This window comes from Balaenoptera acutorostrata, chromosome 13 (genome assembly GCF_949987535.1).
Source record: "Balaenoptera acutorostrata chromosome 13, mBalAcu1.1, whole genome shotgun sequence".
In the NCBI taxonomy this organism is placed as follows: Eukaryota; Metazoa; Chordata; class Mammalia; order Artiodactyla; family Balaenopteridae; genus Balaenoptera; species Balaenoptera acutorostrata.
This window is the reverse complement of record NC_080076.1, coordinates 81,089,880-81,114,345: the sequence shown is the minus strand read 5'-3', so window position 1 is coordinate 81,114,345 and position 24,466 is coordinate 81,089,880. Positions and strand designations below refer to the sequence as shown.

At 46.8% G+C, this 24,466-nt stretch overlaps 1 protein-coding gene across 3 annotated transcripts in view; it reads right to left on the bottom strand.

Moving 5' to 3' along the window:
• RNFT2 (ring finger protein, transmembrane 2) overlaps positions 1-24,466 on the bottom strand; it is a 61,666-nt gene that overhangs the window by 23,716 nt on the left and 13,484 nt on the right. For all 3 annotated transcript variants that reach the window (XM_057527215.1, XM_007189457.2, XM_007189456.2), the window contains 2 exons: positions 23,824-23,924; positions 20,492-20,645 (listed from right to left, as the gene is read on the bottom strand). In XM_057527215.1, coding sequence (XP_057383198.1) covers positions 20,492-20,645; positions 23,824-23,924 — 255 coding nt within the window. The remainder of the gene's footprint in view (positions 1-20,491; positions 20,646-23,823; positions 23,925-24,466) is intronic.

Here is a 24,466-nt window from a genome sequence, read left to right as displayed (position 1 = left end):
TGTTTTTTGAATGAAGATTTATTTTACCATTATTTTTTGGCCGTGCCGCACTGCTTGCAGGATCTTAGTTCCCCAGCCAGGGATCAAACCTGTGGCCCCTGCAGTGCAAGCGCAAAGTCCTAACCACTGGACTGCCATGGAATGCCCCTGAATTTATTTTAACTAAAGTCAGATGGCAAGGAAGTACAAGTTTCAGCTCCGATATCATTTCCACAGAGACAGGCCTTCCCATCTTCCTAAATGAGTCCTCCATGAATTCTGTGTTTATTTTATTCTTAGTGCTTATTACAATTTGTAGCTTTATGTTTGTGTGTTTGTTTAATGGTGACCTCCCCAACTCAATGAAAGCAGGGACCCTGTCTGTTTCATCCACCACTGCATCCCCACACCTATGTAGTGCCTGTCATACAACAGACACTCAAGAAATGTTTTTAGAGTGTGTGCAAAGAATTGTTAGCTCAGACTGGTGGGCAGTGCTGATATTCAAACCAAGGCTCATTTGAGCATAAAGCTTGGGCTTATTTTGTACTTTCTAGGAAGTCCAAGCCTCTTTGTACATGTGCTTTATTCACAGCAAAGTCCCTTTGGTGCTCACTCACAGCCTATTAATTCTAAGTTTACTCACGGTACTGACAAGCTTGATGTTCTGGTTTCCCAACCAGCAGTGTCCTTGCTTGGTAACAGAGAGGAGAGGGCAGGAGGAGGAAGTTGGTAGGAAATTAGGTGTGGAAGGGAGGAAGTTATACATGCTTATGCCTGCTCAGATCTTTACTAATAGCTCAGCAAGGAAGGAGACATAAAAACTACAGAAAACCAGACACAAGGAAAATGAGGGAGTGGTAACCACAAAACTCTGTGGTTTCTTATGCACAAAGGGAGGAAAGGAGATGGATGGAACCCAGGGGGTAGGCACAGGGAGTTTCTAAGCCACAATTAATTTTCTGCTTTTTAAGCTGGATACATGAGTACTTATTGTTTACAGACATACAGAACACATTGTTTCTTGTTATAAGAAAGAAATACTATGCACCGTGTTCTTTCATAGAATGGAAGATATATTTGAAGTGTGATGCATGTAGTATATTGTTTAAGAGATCTGTAATACTGCTCTTCTAAGCCTTAGAATCTAAGGTACTTTAAGCTGCATGAATCTCTGTGTTCTAAAGGCGAGTAAGATGAAGGCCATTCACAGAGTAGGAAGGAAGCTTGTTTCCCATACAGAAAATGTATATGTTTCTTACAAGCTAGATGAATGAAGTTTTGTACAGATTGTTCTTTCAATGTATGGAACTTGTACCCAGGATTTGGAGTAGCCAGTGAAATGTCTGAAAAACCTGCAAACCTACTTTTTCCAAAGTTTAACTGAAAGCTGTGTGAAACTGTGTTCAAAGCCCAAATAAGAGTGAAAGCCTTTCAGACTGCATGGAAAAGCTTGTTTCCCATTTAGTAAATGTATGTGTCTCTCATAAGCTAGATGAAAGAAGTTGTGTGTGTGTGTATGTGTGTATACACCTTACACATGTTATCTTAAAAAAAACCACAAGCAGAACATTTGCTTGCTTTTTAAACTGACTATAACAACCCCTAAGGCAGGGGGCAAATTAGTACCCCCAATTTCCTAGAAGGTACAAAATAAACGCCAGCTTTATGCTCAAATGAACCTGGGTTTGCCCACTAGCCTGAACCACCAAATCTTGGGAGAAACTGAGGCTCGGTGTCAGAGAAGGTCATCATTTTGCCTAAGGTCACAGAGCTAATAACTGGCAGAGGTGGGATTTGAATCCAGGTCTGTTTGATGTCATCATGGATGCTCTTACCCACCACTACATCCTACCTTCTGATACCTAGAGACTTGTTATTAAAGACCAGAGCCGGTGAAAACACCTGCTACCTTCTCCTTCCGACCTCCAATTTCCTACGTTGGTCCTCTCTCTGCTCTTCTGGCTTCCATGCCAATGGCTGGGATTGGCCTCTGTGCTGTGGCCCCAGGGGCCAGGTGACAGAGAGCCCTTGGGGCTGGGCTGAGGCCGCATAGGAGTCTCTAGGCTGTGAGGAGAAATCTGCCCCTCAACAGCAGCAGTCAGGCGCCCAACTTCATTGGCTGTGGTTCGCCTGATTTAAAAGCCTCCGCCCCATGAACAGGAAGGGCCCAGGCCACGTGTCCCAGCAACATGCATATCAGGAGCTTCCTTACAAACAGGGCCCTGCTCCTTGGGACCCAGGAGAGGCCTAATTATAAGGTGTTGATGATTAAGCCCGTAGTGGCCTGGGACCCTGTTAGCTGCAGAAAGGCGGCCTCTTCCCTCTGTCCCAGTCCCAGGTGGATGGATGTGCTTATCTGTCCCCATGTCAGCTATAATCTTAGGCACAAATGCTCTGGGCCACAACTTCCCAAGCCTGTCTACCTCCTAAAGCACGGGGGGTTGGGTGCATGGGGAGAGAGAGGCCACGATGGGCAGAAGGTGCCTCCTTCCTGGTGGTCTAGAGATCATGACAGGAACTAGACAGACATGGGCCCCAACTGCAGGTCTGTCCCTTTCCTGGGAGGTTGATTTTGGCCAAGTTACAGCATCTCTCTGGGCCTCAGTTTTCTGCAAAGTGCAGGAGGTGGTACAGGCTGAGTAATGGCTCCCCCGATATGCCCACATCCTAATCCCTAGAACCTGTGAATGTTACCTTGCATGGCAAAAGAAATTTTGTGCATGTGCAGATGTGATTAAGTTTTAAGGATTTTGAGAAGGGGAGGTTATCTTGGATTATCAGGGGTGGGGTGGGGGCAGTGCCATTACAAAGGTCCTTATCTGGGAGGATGCAGGGTCAGAGTGAAGGAAGCAGAGGTTGGAGAGATGTTCTTTGAAGACAGAGGAAGGGGCCACAAGCCAAGGATCACAGGCAGCTTCCAGAAGCTGGAAGAGGCAAAGGAACAGATTCTCCCCTAGACCCTCCAGACGTAACCAGCCCTACTGACACTTTGACTTTAGCCCCATGAGACTGAGTTTGGACTTCTAACCTCCAGAACTGTAAGAGAATAAATTGTGTTGTTTTAAGCCACTGAGTTTGTGGTAATTGTTACAGTAGCAAGAGGAAACTAATACACCCTGTATTAGTTCCCACTGTCATGAGGATAGTGTCAGGACCAAATGGTCAGAGAATCTTAGTTTAAGGCCTCTCCCTGAAGGGCTGGCTCTAGGGCAGGATGGGAGGAGGCCAGAAATCATGCTTGGGGCTGGGAGTGGCGTCTGGTACTGTGGTCCCCTACCGCCTCTCTGACTGTATCTCCTACGACCAGGACTGGCTACCTAATTTGCAATGCTCGGTGGAAAATGAAAATGCAGGGCCTCTTATTTAAAAAAAAGTTTAGAATTTCAAGACGGTGACAGCAGATCATCAAAACAAGCGTGGGGCCCTTCTGCACAGGTTGCACACCCATGAATCCAGTCCTGCCCTGCATTCTGCTCCACCCGTACCGACTTGCTGCTCCTTGAACTTGCTAAGCATTCTTCCACCTCAGGGCTTTTGCACATGCTATTTCCCTTGCCTAGAATACCCTTCCCCAGATATCTGCATGGCATATTCTCTTGCTTCTTTCAAGTCTTTGCACGAATGTCACCTTCCCAGTGAGGCCTCCCTAGCTACCCTATCTAAAAGAGCATCCGCCACCACGACACTCCTTGTTTTACTTTTCTCTACCCGATATATTGCTTATTTATTTCAGCCTTTTGTTTACGTAAGTCCCTTGAAAGCAGATACTGTGTTTATTCACTGCTATATACCTAGGACCTGGTATAGGGCCTGGCACAGAGTAGGTGCTCAAAAAAATACTGGTTCAATGAATGAATGGGTGGATGGATGGATGTAAAGAGACTAGGATAGTGCTTGGCACGTAGTACGTGTGCTGTGATTGGCTTCTGCAATGACAATTCTTATCCTCATTTGTTCCTAGGTAATAACAGGGGTAGGGGTGGTGTCACGCCTTCCAGGGCCCCCTTTCCTCTGCTTACCTTGTATTTTCAGTAAATAGTATATTGTGATAATAAATAGTAAATTACTGAGCTGCAGTGATTAGATGGCTTCATTCATAGGCATAATCTTGTTTACTCTTCACATCAGTACGATTACCATCCTCATTTTACAGATGAGGAAACTGAGGCTCAGAGACATCCACTGACTCACCCAGGGTCCCATGGCTAATAAGTGGAGCAGCCGAGATGGAGCCTGCTTGTTTGATTCCAAGTCCAGGAGACCCACTCAACTCACTGCGCACTCAGTTTGCCTTTGCAGCGTTCTCATTAACTAATTACTTAGTTCAATGTCTGTGTTTTTGAGAGCCTACTACATGCCAGACACCATGCTAGGGATAAAATGAAACATACGGGAGACCTGGTCTCTGGTCTCACGAAGCTTGCAGTCTAGTTGGGGAGACAAGCCAGCAGTCACAACGGCACACGATGAATACGTGGGAGCACAAAGGTGAGTGGTCCAGCCCCACCTGGGGGCAGGGAGACAGTTCTCCCAGCAGAGGGAACAGCCACTGCAAAGGCCTGGAGGTGAGAGAACAGGAGCAATGATGGGGGTGGGGTGAGGGACCAAGAGAAGTTCAAAACATCTGGCAAGTGACGGATGGGATGTCAGGCTGGAGAGAGAGGCAAGGAACAGGCAGGTGTTGAAAAGGACTCCTTGGTCGGCTTCTGGGTTACTGAGAGTGCGCTGAAACCGTGGGGATGATGATGGTTCCCCCTCTTGAAAATAAGAACAGCCCTGGACACACAAGCTGGCTGCAGAGAAGCCTCCGCCTCACCTAGCGTGGGGACAAGTCTGCTCTGGGTAATACCGAGCCCCAGAGGCCTGCAGCCACCCGGTCAAGTTCACCAAGGAACAGAGCTCTCGCCCCTCCCCTCCTCAGCCATCCCGCTGCCCCTGCTGCCATCACTCAGCATGTATTTATGTAGGGGCGAAATGTGCCAGGGACCTTGAACAAGGACACGGCAGAGAATAAGTCTCCGTGATCCGGGTTCCTCTCCCTCTGCCCTGTCCTTGTTCTTTTGTGTGTATCTCCCTCCCCATCTCTGTCGGCCCCTTGAAGGCAGGACCAGGTCTTATCCTCACAGCAAAGATTTTGCAGGCACTGAAAATTCTGTGCTAAGCCTTCTAAATCCATGAGCTCATTCTCTCCTCACTGGGCTCCTCTTTGACATGGGTAATATCATCTATTAGCCCCATACACAGAGGAGGCAGTGCAAGCTCAAAGCCCTGAGGATACACAGCTAGTGGCAAAGCCAGATTCAAAGCCAGGCTGTTCCAAGACCCAGGGTAGGAAGTGTAATATTTCTTTCCTTCTTTGGCCCATTCAAGGTCTGACCTTGGCACTCCTAAGCCCCGAGGAGAAGAGGCAGGGGTCCGTCAAGACTTAGTGGGCTCTCAGCCGCTGAGCAGTAGGCCTGGTGTTTACCTCCAATCTCTAAGCTCCAGCAGAGTCCTGACCCGCGGGTGCCACGGGGGAGAACGCACAAAAAGAGAAACATATACACACGTATTGAGCACCTACTACGTGTCGGGAGTTGCTGAAAGCACCTCCACCTGCGTTGTCTCAATTTATTTTTTAGCTTATCTCAAATCTCCCCTAAAATCTTGAGGGAAACAGCATTATCTTTTTTACAGATGGGGAAACTCAGGCACGGAGCAGGGAGGTGACTGGCCAGAGGTGATACTGATGGAAATGGCAGAACTAGGGTTCAAACTGGGATCCACCTCCCTCCAGAGCCCAAGGTCTTTCCAAATGACTCTGGAATATTTCTGGACAAGCTGAAAGTTGAGAAGTGTAAGTGGTGGGCTCCTCGGACCAAATCTCAGCTCTAACCCCCTTTCTTGCCCCTGGGGTACCTGGAGGAGATGTGAGAGCAGGGCAGCCCTACCCACAGCAGTGGAAGCCAACCCCAGAAAACCAGCAGAGCGGCGGCCCCCCAGCGCAACTCCAGGCCCCCACCCGGAGCGAGGGAGGAGGTGAAGGGGACGCCTCCGAGGCCACCTCAGGGAGTCTGGCTGCCTCCCTAATCATTTAGCTGGAGAAGAGCAAAATAATCACCACTTAGCTGGCTAATTAATCCCCGCAGCACCCCAGAGTAGGGGTTGCTACTGCACAGCCACAGTGTGGTGTAGAAAGGTACATGGTGGGCCTGAGAGCCAGGGATCAGGGCCTCCCTGCTCACCCTGAATGCACATTCACACCAGCCATTTACATCACTCATCTGTTCACTTGAGAGTCACTGCACACCTACCACATGTCGCCTAATCACGAGCATGGCAGACGTCACCCCTGCCCTCCTGGAGCTTAGAGTCTGGTAGGGAGGAGATATTCAACAGTTATCTGGAAAAATGCATACGCCAAACTGCTTTCCACTTTGGTACTGTGGCTCTGGCTGTCCCCTCTCCCTGGCCTGCCCTTTTGGTTTGGTTTTGCCTGGCTAACTACTACCCGTCCTTTAAAACTCAGTTCCAAGGTCACCTTGTCAAAAAAGACTTTGCTGGGGGCTGGTTTAGGTACCATCTCTGTTTTCCAAGAGGGCTCTGCTTCCCTGCCTATCACCCCATCAGACTGTGAGCTTTGAGGCTGAAAGGGCCAGGTCTGGGTAGCTCCCGTGCCTAGCAGGGCGCCTGGCACTCTGTTGATGTCTAATAAATATTTGTAGAATGAATATATGAGAGGGTAAATCATGTGATCTGGAAGCAGTAAACTTTTGGGCCTTGGTTTCCTCACGTGCAGAATAAGAAGGTCTTTCTGGGTCTAACAGTCTGTGAACAAGAGGGCAGGAGTATAGCCCAGCCTCTGAGGGACTGGGGGGGGGGGGGCCTCTGGAATGTCCAAACTGGGCATTAATCATGGTGGTTTGGCCCCTGCCAAAGCCACAAGCAGGCCAAAGCCTCTGAATCCCTCCAGCCTCTGCCAAGGGAACTGGTGTATATGTTAAAGTTCTCTCTGCCTGCAAGGAACTGAAACTGACTCTGACCCACCAAAACCAAAAGGGACTCTGGAAGGATTCTGGGTTCTCTCAGGCTTCAAGGGAGTGCGGGATCACCAGGCCACCTCACAGCCAAAGTGGAAAAACCTCTCTTCTTGACCGGTGTTTTTCCAACTTTCCCACGCACACGAATTACCTGGGGATCTGGTTAAAACACAGACTGACGCATGACACTGCTCCCAAGTGTTGAATGAATGAATGTACCCAACCTCTGTGTTCCTCTTTCCCTGGGAGAGGGCACTGGATGGGTCCTGCTCGGGCCAGGTGCCTGCCCCAAATTTCCAGTGGCGGGCCGGGCAGCAGAGGCGCCAACAGCCTCGGCCCCAGCCCTGTTCCCAAGTATCCAGTTATTCCCAGAGAAGCGTGGGCCTCGGGGTGGGCCGGCCACCCTAAGACAGGTTGACTACAGCTGGGGGAGCCGCACCAGCTCCCTACGTACACAGTGACCATCTGAGCTGGTGAAAGGTATCATCTTTCAACCTGGAGAGTGATTTCCAAAGGCCCAGTGCTAGGGGGCAGGTGGAGGAGAGTTTAAATAGCAGCTGTGTTCCTAATTTCCCCAGGAGGAGGCCTGGCCGCCCCTCCTCCATGTTGAGTGTTTGCCATTAAAAACAGACAGTATCATTTGGTTCAATAGAAAAGGAATTAAAGGAAATTAAACGGCGGGGGCCATGCGACAAGCCTTGTCCCCCACTGTCTGAAAGCCGTTTTTCATCTTCCCCGGTGGGGAGCACCAGCTTGGGGGGTGTGGAGCCAAGCAGGGCTAGACAGATAAATAAATAACGCATAAGACCCCCCTCCCTCTCAGGGGCGGAGGCTGGGGTGCGGGAAATCCTGGGTGCCCGCTTGGGCCCTGTCCCTACTGTGTCCCTTGGAGGCAGAATGTAGCCCTTGAGAGTCTCCCAGGGAACGGAGGGAAGGGAAACAAACAAGACAAGAACAAAAAATGATACGCAGGCCTCTGAGACAGAAGGGGGGTCAGGCTGGCTGAGGGAGGAGATTATGGACCAGAGGGGCTGGGAGAGGGGGGACTCTGGCACCTGGATGGTGGGGAGCGATTCTGGCTGTCCCTCAGCTGCACGAAGCAAGGCTGCTGCGGCCATCCGTGCTGGGGTAAGTGAGTCAGGAGGGCAGGGGTGGGGAAAGATGGGCAGAGAGGAGAGGACTGGGGAGCGGTTAAGAGTGGGGGTCCTGGAACTAGACTGCCTGAGTTCAAATCCTAGCCCTGCCACTTACCAGCTATGTGCCCTTGGCAAGTCACTTACCCTCTCTGTGCCTCCGTTTCCACATCTGCAAATTGGGAGTAATAAGTATCTACCTCATAGGGTTGTTGTGATGATTAAATTAGTTCATGTCTATGAAGCATTTAGAACAGCACTAAGCACACTGGCTATTTGTTACTGCTATATCTTATTATCATAGAATATTGATTATGTTATTACTGTTGGTCCCTGGGGGCATCTCCCTTGGCATCTGAAGACCTAGCCATAAGCCATAGCTCTGCCCCACAGACCTGCTGTATGACCCTGGGTAAGTGAACACACCTTGCTGAGTCTCAGGTTCCTCATCTACAAACCAGGAATAATCATCCTGGGACAGAGAGTGCTGGTGCCTCCCAAGGTCCATTCTTCCCTTCCTCCTTCAAAATAAGAATCCTGATTTTTGCTTAAGTCTACTGGCACCCAGCTGCAAGAAGATGCTCCCCAGCTCCCATGCAGTGATTGTGCCTGAGTGGTGGCCAATGAGATGTAAGTGAAAGTGACAGGAGCAATTTCCAGAAATTGCAAATGCTCACCAATGAAGGGAGAGGAACACTAATGACAGCTGATGCAAAAACCCCACGTAAAATGGTAGCATGCAGAATCCAGAAGCATATAAAAAAGATAATATATTATGACCATGTGGGGTTTGTTCTAAGAATACAGGGCTTAATAGGAAATCTACTAATGCCATTCTTCATATTAACAGATCTAAGGAGAAAAATCAAACGATTTTTGATAAAATTCAACAATCATTTTTTACTTTCAAAATTTTAATAAACTGGACTTTATGGATAATTCCTTGACACAATAAAGCATTGGCCTCAGTCCCAAAGTCTATATCTTGTTTTATGGGGGATTGTGATGGTTAGTTTTATGTTTCAATTTAGGCTATGGTATCTAGTTATGCAATCAAACACTGATCTAGGTGTTGCTGTGAAGGTATTTTGTAAGTCTGAGAAACATCTACAATCAGCTGACTTTAAGTAAAGAAGATTCTCCTCAATAATCTTGGTGGGCCTCATCCAAACAGCTGAGAAGCCACAGAGCTCTGCAGAGGTCAGAATGTTCCACTTTCTTTAACAAGGAAGAACTGAAGGTAAAGGCTTAGGCTTCATCTTTTGTGCTGACATTGATTGGTAGAGGCTGTCTGGATTGCTGCACTGAGAAAGCTGAATCTGGGTAAAGCAGGGTCATGATTGTTTAGTGATTCCTGACACAAGCACAGGTTGGCAAATGGTAGCTCCTAGGGTGTTTGCCATCTCTGGATTCAGCGCTGCTCTAGGGATTAGTGGGCACCCGGGCTACAAACGTCAAGCAGAGCAAAGAAAGAACAAATTCTAAGGTTGAGTGTGAACATCTGATGCCTTGGGGTAAAACTAAAATTAGCCTCGTGATTTCAAAGAGTTAAGTTGGCCAAATTCACTTCTGATGGCTTCCAGCACAGACTCCTGGCCACATTTCACTCCTTGGGGTCTTCTATTTCCCAAAGTATCTGTGTGCTGCAGAATACTGAGTCCCCCACTCAGACAAAACTTTCCTGCAAAGGCCAAACTAGAAGGAATTAGGAATGCAAATGAATTCAAACTCCTGACCAGGGTTAGCAAAATTTTTCTTAAAGGGCCAGAAGGTAAATATATTAGGCTTTGTGGGCCACAGAGATTGTTACCACTACTCAACCCTGCCATTGTAGCATGAAAGCAGCCACAGACAATACATGAATGAGCATGACTATGTTCCAATAAATCTTTATTTATAAAAACAAGCACTGGGTCCATAAGTTGTAGTCTATCTCTGAACTAGGTTCTGCAGCATATTGTGCTCCTTAATACAAGGTTCCATGGTTAATAAGTTGAGAAAATGTCAGGGAAAACAAAGTGAAACAATTTTCTTGGCTACAGGACTTCTCAGAGCCTTTACTGTGTGCAAGTGGAGGATAAAGTTTAAAGCATTTCCCAAAGTCCTTGACCATGGAACACCTTTTAACAAAATGCCTATCAACATCTCCCCAAGGCCCCAGAATCACAGTTTAGTAAATGGTATTTTCTTCCATCTGATTTTGGTTAGATTCTGACTTTCTTGCTCGCCTTAAATTATAAATGGATAACTGCAAATGCTCTCTACTTTCTTTAGAATAACAGTAACTAATAAACAACAAGGATTTACTGCATAGCACAGGGAACTATATTCAATATCTTGTAATAAACTATAATGGAAAAGAATGAAAAATGGATATATACATGTATATGTATAACCAAATCACTTTGCTGTACACCTGAAACTAACACAATACTGTAAATCAATTATACTTAAAAAAAAAAAAGAATAACTAACCAGCCATCATTTGACTTGTGTTATCTTAATCCTCACAACAATGTTGTAAGTCCTAATATTCCCATTTTAAAGATGGGGATACTGAGGCTCAGTGAGGTTAATCAGGGTCTAAGAGGGTGAATATCTTATGGGTCTAATCTAATCACATGAGCCCTTTAAAAGCAGAAGGGGAAGTCAGGGAGATGTGAAGCACATTCTGGCTTGAAGATAGAGGAGGCGACGTGAACAGACCAGAATGTGGTTTCTGGGAGGTGACAGTGACCCCTGGCCAACAGCCAGCAAGAAAACGGGGATCTCAGTCCTACAACCACACAGAACCGAATTCTGCCAACAACCTGAATAAGCCTGAAAGTCAGTTCTCCTCAAGAACCTCCAATAGGAGCCCAGCTTAGCTGACACTTTGATTTTGACCTTATGTGATCCTACACAGAGAACACGGGCAAGCCCACCTGGCTTTTGACCTACAGAACTGTGAACTAATAAACGGGTGTGTTTTTCAGCCACTGAGTTGGTGGTAATTTGATAGGCAGCAATTGAAAACTAACACGGGTCCGTACTATTGTGATCTCATTTTATAGATGAGGAAGTGAAAGCCCGCAGAGGTGAAGGAACCTGCAAGGTGACACAGCTGCTAAATGGCAAAGGGTTTCTCAAACAGGAGTTGAACCCAGGCAGTCTGGCTTTTTACTGTTACGCTGTGTTTTACATATGTATTTGTCTGCAACAATCTCCAACATAGATGGTTAAGTTAAAAAAAAAAGCAAGGTGGGAGCTGTGTATAGAATATTACTGTTTGATTATATAAAGATGAGTAGGAAGAACATATACATGGGTCTGCTTGTATATGTGCATGCTAGCCATGAAAAGATTCAAGGATGATATGATTATTTCCCAGGGGGGAAAATGGGTGTCTGGGGCCAGGACAGGGAAGGAGACTTTTCACCATATATTGTTTTTGGTGTTTTGACTTCTGAACCCTGTGATTGTATAACGCATTAAAAAAATGAAGTATCCTCAATAATGAGAGGAATGGGGAATACTTGGGAGACATATGAATAGGTGAAAAAACACTCTCAAAAGGGCCCAGTACTGTAGGTAAACTGGTTTGTAGGTATATTAATTTGCTAGGGCTGCCATAACAAAGTACCACAGACTGGGGGGTTTATACAACAGAAATTAATTTTCTTATAGTTCTGGAGACTAGCAGTCTGAGAACAGGGTGTAAGTCCCTTCTGGGAGCTGTAAGGGAAATATCTGCTCCACGCCTCTCTCCTTGGCTTACAGATGACTGTCATCTCCCTGTGTCTTTACGTGGTCTTCCCTGTGTGGTGTGACTGCGTCCTAATTTTCTTTTTATAAGGACACCAGTCATATTAGATTAGGTCCCACCCTAATGACTTCACTTTAACTTAATTACCTGTTTAAAGACTCTTTCTCCAAATACAGCCGCATTCTGATGCACTATGGGGTTAGGCCTTCAACATATGAATTTTTGCGAGGGACACAGTTCAGCCCATAAAATGAACATTTAATCCAGGGTTTCTCAACCTTGGCACTACTGACATCTGGGACTGGATAATTCTGGGTCTCAGGGGGCTGTCCTGTGCACTGTAGCATGTTTAGCAGCATCACTGGTCTCTACCCACTAAATACCAGTACCACCCCCCATCCCATGATGACAATCAAAAATGTCCCCCTAGTTGGGAACCACTGCTTTAACCCCTTCTAGCCCTGCTGTGTGCAAAGCTGCAGCAAGTACAACTGGCTCTTCCAGAAGTTCTGCACTTTTATACACAGAATGATGTACTGTGAGAACCACAGCTGAGACCTAGCAAACTCAGACCTGCCCTGGTGGAGACCTGCGTCTGCTCAGGAGGGGAGGGGAGAGAGAGAGGAATGACTGACCCCCAGGAGAGAACATGACTCAATCAATGGGAAACCACTTTGAGAGCAAAAGTGCTAGGTTCAGGGCCCAGAAAAGAGAGGGATTTTAATGGCACAAAAAGCCTCATGAATCCTCTTGGCTCTCACATCCAAGAAAACCACCTTTCTTGCTCTTGTCTGCCTTCCCCTGTACTTAAGAGACGAACCACCGGGGCTGAAAGCTTGTGGAATTGCGTCCTGTGGAAACCTCTCATCCAGGGGCTCGCTGTGCAGGCTGCACTAGGGGTCAGTTAAGATGATTTCAGACATGGGAAGGGCTTCCTCCTTCCCGTTCTTATGGGAAAAGACAGGAAGTTGGTCACATGCTGTATTTTTTGGAGAAACAGGTCAGCTAAACGTTTCCTTGTTTCTGATACAGCTAGTCCTAGTATCCACCCAGCAACTGGATACCCGGCCTTCTACCTTCTGATAACCTTAATGGGATAAAAACAACCATTTAAGAGATGAGGAAGCCAAGGGCGCCAAAGAGTGAGGTCACCTGTCCAAGGTCACATAGGTAGTAAGTCCAAGAACCAGGATTTGAACCCAGTTTTGCTGACTCAAGGCCAGTTTTCTTCCTGCTGTGCAGTGTTTACTCATGACACACCCGCTACTGAGAGTTTTTAGAGAAGTACCTGCTTTTATAGTTCTCCATCTGAAAAATGGGCAGAATGGCAGCTGCCTGCTACCTATGCTAGTGAGAGGTTGAATGAACCCTGCCCTAAGAATGTTCTAGAACAATGCTGTCCACTGGAATGTTCTACATCTGCTTTGCTCAACACTGGCTATCGAGCAGTGCAACTGAGAGACTGAATTTTAAATTTAATTAATTTAAATGTAAATAGTCACCTGTGGCTTGTGGCTGTCATACTGGACAGTGCATTTCTAGACTCTTAAGCCAAGAGGATTTCCTTTCAACAAAAGGAAGGAGCAATGTGGACAAGTCAAGTTTTAAATTATTACTACTATTAATGCTAGGAGTTGGAGTGTCAAGAAAATTTTCCAGGACAAGAAAATTTGCTTTCTTAACTAGGTTCGGGTTAGTTTAAAACAAAAGTTTCACTCGCAGAGAATCAGGGAGTACACGAAGGTGAGGAGGGCGTCTTATTCATTTTTATATTCTCAGGGCCTAGCATTGCCTTTGTAAGCAAATAAGTCCCAAATAATGTCCATTGGATTGAGGAGAGAAAGGGGATGTGGCTGAGAAGAACTCTACGTGGTGGGGTAGCAGCAGGCCTAGTTTTAACCCCCTAACAGGAAATTAACACGAGGCTCTTCATTCAGCCCATAATATCCGTGTGTCAAGACAGACCTAATGGTCCTTGTTCTCATGAGTCTATACTTGAATAGTGGGGACAGAAAATAAACACAAGACAATCCAATCATTTCAGATACTGGCACACGCGAGGAGGGAAATAAAATGGTGATGGGGTAATGCAAACTGGGGACCACCACTCTGAACAGGGTGGTCAGAGAGGCGACAGAGTCTCAGAGGAAGTGACACTTGAATGATGGGAAGCGGACAGCCGTGGGAACATAGAGAAAAACCTCCCCAGGCGGAGGGAGCGGTAAGTGCGAAGGGCCTGAGAAGGAAGGTGCTGGCTGGTCCAGGGTGAGCCAAGGGAGAGGACAAGGTCCTGGGTGATGAGGTCGGAGAAGTGGGTAGGAGCCTGATCAGGCAGGGCCAAGATGTATGAACTGTATAAGTTATCTGGATTTATGATGACAAGTGGCTACTCTAGACACCCGGCCAGTGTGATGGTTTGGGGCTGAGGTTACAGATCGGTGGCCGTCATTGTTATCCCACCCCCTTCTTGGCCGGCCAATGAGCATGGCTGTCCTGGGAGGCCCAGGTATGAGAAGATCCCGGACAGACCCTCTGGTGTCCAGAGGCACGTGGGAATCAGTGGCTCACCCAGCCTCACACATCAGGGACCGTGGGGCCATCAAGCAAACCCGAATACCAGAAGCCCTTCCAATATAATTATAATATTAAAAACCAACCCACCCTCTCAGTGGACGGTGTGGAGGTGCAGGAAAGAGCATCTGTGCTGTGAGCCATTAGGGGTCCCTGACAGATGTGCTCCTCTCCCCCCTCCCCCCACCAGCTGCAAATGAAGACCTGTCCTTTTCTTCTGCCCAGACAAGGATTGATGAGGATTCGGGAGAGCACTCAGACAGGCAAGGAAAGGCTGTGAACCTTTTCCAAGCCTGCAATTTATCTTGAGGAGACTATTCACATCACTTTTTACAGGCTGGATTATGCTCTGACCTGACACATTAATCTCGCCGAATAAAATAATAATAATCAGAAAAAGGGAGCTGGACAGTTGCCAGGGAGGCATTAATAACTGTCGCCCACACCTCGGAGGTGCAGGGAAGGGGTGCCACCTCCCATCCCCGCCCCCTGGCCCCCAGCGGTGCCCGTCGAAGGGGAAGGAAGTGAGGTAGCCATTGCCTGAACTTGGGGGAATTTTATAGAGATGGTGTACGGGGACATCGCTCCTCAGTCAACTCTGAGGAATTTTCCGAGCAAATCCAGAGAACTTCCATGGGAGGGAGTGTGGTCTAGTAACTCCCTCCCAGAGCAGGGGTTCTGGAATCAGACTGCCTGAGTTCAAATCCCCACTCAGCCACTTATACACTGTGTGACCTTGGGCTACTTCTTAACCTCTCACTGCATTTGTGTTTTCCTCTGGAAAACAGGGATAAAACCAGCAACTGCTGGGAGTGTAAAATGGTGTAGCTGCTGTGGGAAACAGTTTGGTGGTTCCTCAAAAAGTTAAACATAGAATTACCATATGACCGAGCCATTCCACTCCTAAGTATTTACCCAGAAAAACTGTGTTCAAACAGATACTTCTACACAAATGTTCAAAGCACTGCTATTCCCAATAGCTAAAAAGTGGAAGCAATTCAAATGTCCATCAATGGATGAATGGATAAACAAAGGGTGGTCTATCCACACAATGGAATATTATTCAGCCATTAAAATGGAATGAAGTGCTGATTTCTGCTACAATGTGGATAAATCTTGAAAATATGATGCTAAGTGAAATAAGCCAGACACAAAAGGTCACATAATGTATGATTCCATTTATATGAAATGCCCAGAATACGTAAATCCATAGAGGTGGAAAGCAGATTGGTGGTGGCCAGAGGGAAGGGGGAGTGACTGAATGGGTACAGGGTTTCCTTTTGGGGTGATGAAAATCTCTTAGGACTAGATAGAGGTGATGGTTGCACAGCACCATAAATGTACTGAATGGCACTGAATTGTATACTTTAATTTTTTTTAAAAATTAATTTATTTATTTTATTTATGGCTGTGTTGGGACTTCGTTTCTCTGCGAGGGCTTTCTCTAGTTGTGGCAAGTGGGGGCCACTCTTCATCACGGTGCGCGGGCCTCTCACTATCGCGGCCTCTCTTGTTGCGGAGCACAGGCTCCAGACGCGCAGGCTCAGTAATTGTGGCTCACGGGCCCAGTTGCTCTGCGGCATGTGGGATCTTCCCAGACCAGGGCTCGAACCCCTGTCCCCTGCATCGGCAGGCAGATTCTCAACCACTGCGCCACCAGGGAAGCCCGAATTGTATACTTTAAAATGATTGCTGGGACTTCCCTGGTGGTCCGGTGGAAGACTCCGCGCTCCCAATGCCAGAGGCCCGGGTTCGACCCCTGGTCAGGGAACTAAGATCCCACATACCACAACTAAGCCTGTGCATCACAACTAGAGAAGCCCACAGGCCACAATGAAGACCCAGCACAGCCTAAATAAATAAACAAACAGACAAATAAATAAATAAATGTCAGTTCTTGAAGACCCACTGAAGCCAAAATAAACAAACAAATAAATAAATGTCAGTTCTCTCTAATTTATAAAAATAAAATAAAATAAAATAAAATAAAATAAAATAAAATAAAATAAAATAAAATGATTGCTGGTTAATTTTATGTTATGTGAATTTTACCTCAATTTTTAAAAAACCCACAAAACAACAGCACTTGCCTTGTGAGACAGATGTCAGAGGGAAAAGGGTTAGAGCAGGGCCTGGCCCACATGAAGGGCTGACTCCACATTAGCTGTTCCTATCGCCATCAGCGTTGTTACTCTGAGGTTTGCAATCTCTGGCAGGTTATTTAACTCAGTTTCTGCTCTTTGCAGAGAGATATCAACAGTATCTACCTCACAGGATTGCTAAGATTAAACAAGACGATGTCTTCAGTAGACTATAAACTCCATGAGTATGTGGATTTTTGTCTACTTTGTACTTTGATACTGATGTATCCCTGTGCCTAGAACAGTGCCTGGCACACCGCTGGCATTTAGCAACTATTTCTTGAACAAATGGCAGTGCTTAACACACTGCCTGACTCCTGGTAATTGTTCAGCAATGTTTACTTGCATTTATTACTATTGGTCTGGTTGCCGCATTTCTTTGAAGGTTTGCTGCATGTTCCTTTCTAGCACAGGGAAGTGACTACTACTTTGCCTTGTAGATTTTGGTGTCTTCATGACAGAGGTGTCTGGACACCTACCATATATGAGAGGTTTGAGCTGAGCTGACAATGGAGTCTAAGCTCTCACTGCGGTTACAAGAGGAGGTGATGAGAGTTAGTGTAGTTGTCTAGACTATCAGCTCATCCACTCACCCATCCATCTACCAACCTGTCTGTCCATCCTTCTAAATATCCATCTGAATATCCATCTACCCATCTAAATATCCATCCATCCATCCATCCATCCATCCAAGTACCCATCCATCATCTATCTAAATATCCATCCATCCATCTACCCATCCATCTATCCACACAATCACTGGACTATCCATCTGTCTACATATCCACCAACTTTCCCATCTAGCCATCCAATTCATCCATCTACCTATATATCCATTCACCCATCCATCTACCCACCCAAACATATATACATACATACAATGAATGCTTCAGAGTGCATATCAGATGCTGGTGATGCATCAACAAAGAAACCGGATGCATTCATTTCCTGCTGTCACAGAGGTTACAGTCGAGCAGAGCAGGCAGACAATTAAACAAGCAATTATAGTCAGGGTGGTGAGTGCTGGAACAGGGGAAGTACAGGGTGCTGTGAGAGTCCCCAGTAGGGGCACCATACCTCACCTGAAGGGGCAGGGGAGGTTTCTAAGAGGCTGTGATCTGCAGGAGGAGCAGGAGTTGGTTAAGACACAAGAAAGGTAAAGGGTCTTTGAGGTAGAAGGGCAGCACATAGCTGACTCTGGAAGCTGTAAGGGTTAGTTACTCAGTCTCAGTGCCTCAGTTTTCTTATCTGGAAAATGGGGTTAGAACATCTACCACATGTCAGATTGGGACTAGTTGGTGTATGGAAGGAAATGAAAGAAGAAGCGTCTGGCTGAAGCACAGGGAACAGAGGGAAGAGGGGCAGGAGAGAGTGAGAGGAAGAGTAAGGATGCTGGATAGGCAGGTGGGCTGCAAAGCCTCACCTGCTTCCTCTCCAGCCAATGACAACCCACCCCTCATTTCACCCACATACATAAAGTCTTTTTATGTTTGCAGCATCTCAAACGGGGTTTTGTAAACATCTCTATTTTCTAAAGGAAGAAACATGTTCAGGCACATGTAGTGACTCACCCAAGGCCCCGTGGCTGGAAAGTGGCAGGGTCAGGAATGGCCCAGGAATTCCGACATCCATTCAGTGCTGGGCAGATGATCTCCTGACGTGGCCATGGCCTTGGGAGTTGGAAGATGTGAATTCTGATTCTATAACTGACCAGCTGGGTGTTTTTTGGACAAAATATCTCACCCCTCTTTCAGCCACAGTACCGGGTAAGTGAAAAAATGGCCACCCAAAGATACCAGGTCCCAATCCCTGGAAGCTGTGAATGTGACCTCATCTGGAAAAAGGGTATTTGAAGACACAATTAAGTTAAGGCTCTTGGCACGGGGAGAGTACCCTGGACTGTCTGGGTGGGGCCCAAATGCAGTCACATGTATCTGTATGAGACAGATAGAAGGAGACGTCATACACAGCAGAGGCCAGGTGACGGCAGAGGCAGAGACTGGAGTGATGCCGCCATGAGCCAAGGAATGCTGCCAGCTACCAGACGCTGGAAGACGCAAGGAACGATCCTCCCCTAACATCCAGCACCCCCCCCGCCACACCTCTGACACCTAGATTTCGTTTCAGTGACACTGATTTTGGACTTCTGACCTCCAGGACTGTGAGAGAACAAATTTCTATTGTTTTCAGCCCCAGGCATGTGATTACTTATTATAGCAGCCATAGGAAATGAATACAGTGGGCCCTCTGTATCCGTAGGTTCCTCGTCTATGGATTCAACCAATCTCACATAGAAAATCCGAGGATGCGGAACCGCAGATATGGAGGACCAAATGTAAGGGACTTGAGCATCCACGGATTTTGGTATCCGAGGAAGATCTTGGAACCAATCCCTCGCAGATACTGAGGGATGACTGTACTCAGCTTTTCATCTAGAAAGAGGTGATAATAATCTCTCTCTCACTCAGAGGGGTGTTGAGAGCCTTATATGAGTCAAGACATGGGAAAGAATCTAGCAAGAACCAGAATGCGCTAGGCAATGAGTAACCATTCTCTGTCTGTTTTCCTTATCTTTCTCCCATAGCCACTTTGAGGTACAGCTTGGGCCCCGAAGCTGAAGCCCTGGGCTGGAGTCCCAGCTCTACCACTTAATAGCTGTCTGCCTGCTCAACCTTCCGTCTCCTCCTCATCAATGACAGTAACTGTACCTCCCTGAGAGGAATAGCAAGAGGCTATGTAAGGTAATTCATACATGAAGTGCTCTTAGTACAGTCTCAGGTACACAGTCGGTGCTCAATAACTGCGAGCCATTATTATTCCAGGCAGTCAGTGCGGAGCCAGCTTCCTCACATGCCTGGATTCACGTCTCCTGCCTTCAACAAAGTGCCACAACTGCTATGAAGGAAAAGGTTCGGGGCATCTAGAACCCAAGGAGGGGGTAATGGGAACCCTGATTTGTAGCTGGTTGGTCAGAAGTACAGGTGACAACTTGGGGCTGGTGACTGGAATCTGAAGTGACAGGGGCAGTCTTGCGGGACTGAGCCCCTATCCTGTGGGATGTGACACTATCTCGAGGTGGATAGTGTCAGAACTGTGTTAAACTGAGGGATACCCAGCCGGTGTCAGAGAATTACATGATGTGTGGAAAACCCACACATCTGGTGTCAGAGGTATTGAGTGTGTGTGTGTACAGAAGAAACACAGGAGTGTGTTTTTCCTATACACATGCCAGTGATTTTATCAGTTGTCACTCAAGACAGATGGTCAATTCCAACCTGCTCTTCTGCCAACCAATGCCTGGGACAAATTCTGAGCTTTCTGACCTAACTGTGATGTCTTTTCCTCACACTGCTCAGTCCTCTGAATTACAATGATTATCCCCCAAGACCTCTTCATCCCAACACCTCCTGCAGGCCTCTCCCTAAGGTACACTCCAAAGAATCATTGCCACCAGTCTGCTTCCTGTGTCCGTGGCAGGCATCACTCATGGATCACAGAGTCCTTTTCTTCTGAGCCTCGGTACCCTCTATATAACGTGCCCCAGAAGCCACAAAGAGTCAAAAACCTTTGAGAGCCATCCTTCCCCGGGAGAAGCAGGACCCAGGGCATGTCAATGTGCTTTTTTTTCCTTTCTTGGGTGAAATTTAGATGAAAATTGCATCAAGGCCAGCTTTGAACAACAAAACTTAGGAAATGCACTTGGAGAGCAGAGGCGTGACAAGAAGGTGGTGACAATAAAGAATGATGCTCAGCTTCAAGGGATGACGAGAGGTGGGAGACAGGATCTACTAGCTCAGGCTCTGTTCATTTGATGCACTGACATTAGCTTTGCCCAAGTCCAACCTTTCCTTCTCCAGAAGGCATCCTGAAACCCCTGCATGATTGGCGTGATGGGCCTACCTTGGACTTGACAGCCAGGATGATCTTGGGCAGGGCCACGACAAGGCACTTGAGGGCGATGGTGATGTACTTGAGCACAAAGTCTGCGATGCCCACGATCCACAGCAGGTCAAAGAAGTCCAGCGTCTCCAGGTTGGGCTTCAGGAATATGAGGCTGGGGGATGAGTCAGAGAGTCAGGATGCTTACTTAGGGTCACTGGCCCTTAGGGGCCCTTCTACTCATTCTGGGAGCCTTGTAAATATTACCTGTAGAAAGAGCACTAAACTGGGAGTCAGATATCTGTGCCCTGTTCCTGAATCTGCTATTAACTTGCTGTGTGACCTCAGGTGGGTATCTTAACCTCTCTGAGCCTCAGTTCCCCTGAGAGTTAAATGATGAGATTGGCCTACAGCATCATTAGTTAAGGTCCCCTCCAGTTTTATGGGCCACAACAGGCTTCACAAGAGGAAACAAAAGGAAGGAAGGAAGGCCGACCAATAACATGAAGGAGGGAGAGAGAGAGAAGGAGGGAGGAGGGATTTGATGTGCAGACGCTGTGCTAAGCAATTTACTCACTGTATCTCATTGTCCTGCAGAGTGAGCACTGCTCATCCCCACTTTATAAATGAGGCACTGAAGCTTGGAAACATGAAGTTAAGTTGCCCAAGGTCACACTGCATGATAAGCATATGGGCATCAGTATCAGACAGACTTGAATTTGAATCCAGGCCTCTCCATTATTGGACCCTAGGCAGATAACTTTCTCTCTGTAAGCCTCAGTGTTCTCATCAATAAAATGGGAATCGTTCCCTCCCTCAGTGTTACTGGTGGGATTCAATGAGATAATAGGTATACTACAGACTCTGCCATGCAGCAGTGACAATGATAACAACATCTCTACGAGGCAGGCACTGTTATCTACCCATTTTGCAGATGAGAAAAAAGAGGCACAGAAAGGTAAATGAACATGCACAAGGTCCTACAAATATGATGGAACGGTGGTGGATTCGAATCCAGGTGTCCTGGCTACAGTTACTGCTCTCAATCCTTATTCCACAGCAGTGCTACTTGGACTGTGTAAACCCATTTTACCCATCCATGACCAGGTAAGTCAACCTCACACTCAATTTCTGTAACTTCCCTCACTGGGGACAGACAACAAGTCATTCTCGAACTGGCACTGATCCACAGACCACATGCTGAGTAGCACTGCTCTCCATCATCTCTGTGGATGATGATATTATTCGTATTAATATCTTGGCTCTCTACATCATGCTGGCCCTGCTCTACATGCTTTACATGTCTCAAGTCATTTCATCTTCCCAAAGGCTCTATGTGGTAGGCACTATGATTATCACATCTTGAGCTGGGGAATCTGGAGCGCTTCGACGTGGAGTCACACCGCCCACGGCATCTCAGCTAGAATGTGGAGCTAGGATTGGAACCAGCACCCAAACTGTGCTGGTCCCCTTGCTTTTCTTCCTGCCAGATTAGAGGCTCCAGGCAAAGGCCACTCTGAGTCCTGCCTGTCCACCAAAAAGCAGGGGACAGTGCACACAGCCCAGAGTGAATGCTTTCTAAACACTTCCCACATACTCTGCTGGGCTGGTGGAAAACGGCGCAAACTGAGGCCCCCTGAGGAGAGCATCCTAGGAATGAACTGGTCTATTTTTGTACTTTTATTTTTAAAAGTCAATTTCTATTTAGAATAAAGTATCTTTGAAGAGCGAGAGTAGGGTTAAATCAATGAAAATAATCTATTTTTGCAATCTCTCATGATACCTTTGGTGTCCTTCCACATCTGAGCCCTGTCTCTGTGGGATGCCTCATCTCCAAGTCTGAGTGGCATCCGAGTTACGATATGGGGAGAGGCTGGCAGCCCTGAGCTCCCCTTTTTGTCTCTGCTCTTGTCCCTCCCTGGGCATAACCCAGGCTGGCTGGTTGACCTCCATGCCCTGCTTCTCTATTATGCATCTCTGATCGCAAAAGAAATGAAGATCTGCCCTCCACTTTCCATTTTATCTCAGAGACACCAATCTGCTAAATTCACCCAGATAGGTTTTAGTTCATTGTCTTAGAGTTTTTTCTGTTTTGGCTTTTGGAGCCAGAAAGGTGCCCAAGTGTTTTTCCGCAGATTGATCACTAAGTCCACTTATTTCTAACGTACACTATGAATTTTAATGGATGGATACATTTTATTGTCAGTTTTCTGCCCCATTAGCCATCACCCCCAATAGATAAAGTAATTTATCATAAAAGAATAATATTATGATATGATTATGACATATCAAATGTTTCACAGTTTGCCCAGTACTTTTCACATATTATTAACATTTGGCCTCTCTAATAATTAGCCTGTGGGTGGGTAATGACCTTCAGGTGGGTAAGGCAGAAATTAACTTGCTCCCGGTTTCACAAATGCAGAAACTAGGCGAGGTTCAAAGAGGTTCCACTAATTGCCAAAGGGCACAAAGCTGGTACGTGGCAAGACTAAGAACCTCTGACACTGGTCATCAGACTTCAAATCCTGGGATGATTCAAACTCTCTGTTACCTACTGGGACTAAGGCTTATTAGAAAGGGTTTCATTAAGCCAAAGTTTCCTCACCTGTACAATAGGGACAGCAATACCCTGCTGAGTGGGAGGGCAAAATAAGATAACGGCTATTGGTATCATTTACAAACACACTCTAGACCACTGACATCAATAAGGAGGGAGGCTCAGCTCTGTTGCTTTTCTCCTAGGTCACTCTCTTTCTCGTTGTGTGCTGCCAGTTTGACTCAGCACCGGCTTGATGAGGGCACAGAGCTCTGAGCCTGTGAATGTGATCATGCCCAGAGAATGGCATAAGCTGGAAATTCCTCCACGGTTCTGGGAAACTCCATCTCCTTTACCCTCCACCAGGACCTTGATCTTCTGGGCCAGGCAACTAATGCAGTGTGTGGGATGCATGTTGATGCCTTGGAACTAACTTCCCAAATTGCTTTCATGCAACTTCGGGTGGCCCCAGAAAGTGGTGAAACGGGTCACTCCTCAAAGTCCATTTTTAAAACAGATGGACATGATCTGAAAGCTTGGCTTGAGTTTCCACCCTGTGCTAGAGACCATTACTGGCCAGTCCTCCCCGACCACACACTATGTGGCTACTAGAAAATGCAAAATTACACATGTGGCTTGCATTATATTTCTATAAAGAATTATGCTCTAGGCATGTGTATATGACAACAGGGTGGGATTTGAAAGTTACAACATGACCTAGAGCTACTGCATTGTTCTCAAATGAAGGGGCTGTGGGTCCCGAGTCCAACAAAGCCCCCCACTTTCTCACTGGGGGTCAGACTCCCCTGCTCACCTGTTATACAGCTGCTGGGAACTGAACGTGTAGAGCACATACAGGGTGTTTCCCGCCAGAAAGGCTAAGATCCACAAAATGACCAGCACCGACCTCTTCTCCTAGAGACAAAGCAAGAGATCTGTGGGGATGCTGAAACGCCAAAGGTGCACCTAGCAGAATATTCCAGAATGTTCCCCAACAAGGGGCAACTTTTCCCTTTCTCAAAGGTTTGGAGGAAGCAGGGCTAATGGTGAAAGGAAGGGCATTGGCATCTTTCCATCCCACTGGAACCTAAGGGATGGTTACAGAGAAGGTAACAGAAATGTGTGAACCTGCTTGGAGAACTATCCAGAGAGTCAGGAGGGCACCATGGTTAGCAAAACAGATTCTGGAGCTGGGTGGCCTGGGTTCAAATCCTTGGTCTATTATCTGGAGGTTGTCCAACCCTGGGCAATTACTTAAACTCTCTACATTTCTCTTTACTTGTCTGTAAAATGGGTATACATTGTATCTCTCTTATAGAGTCTGAGAATTAATGCACATGAACTGCTTAGAACAGTGCCTGGCATGTAAGAAATGTTAGTTTACATTTGCTGTTAGGAACTGAGGCACAGAGAAATTAAGTAACTCTGGCTCAAGGGCACATGTTTTAAGCTCCAGT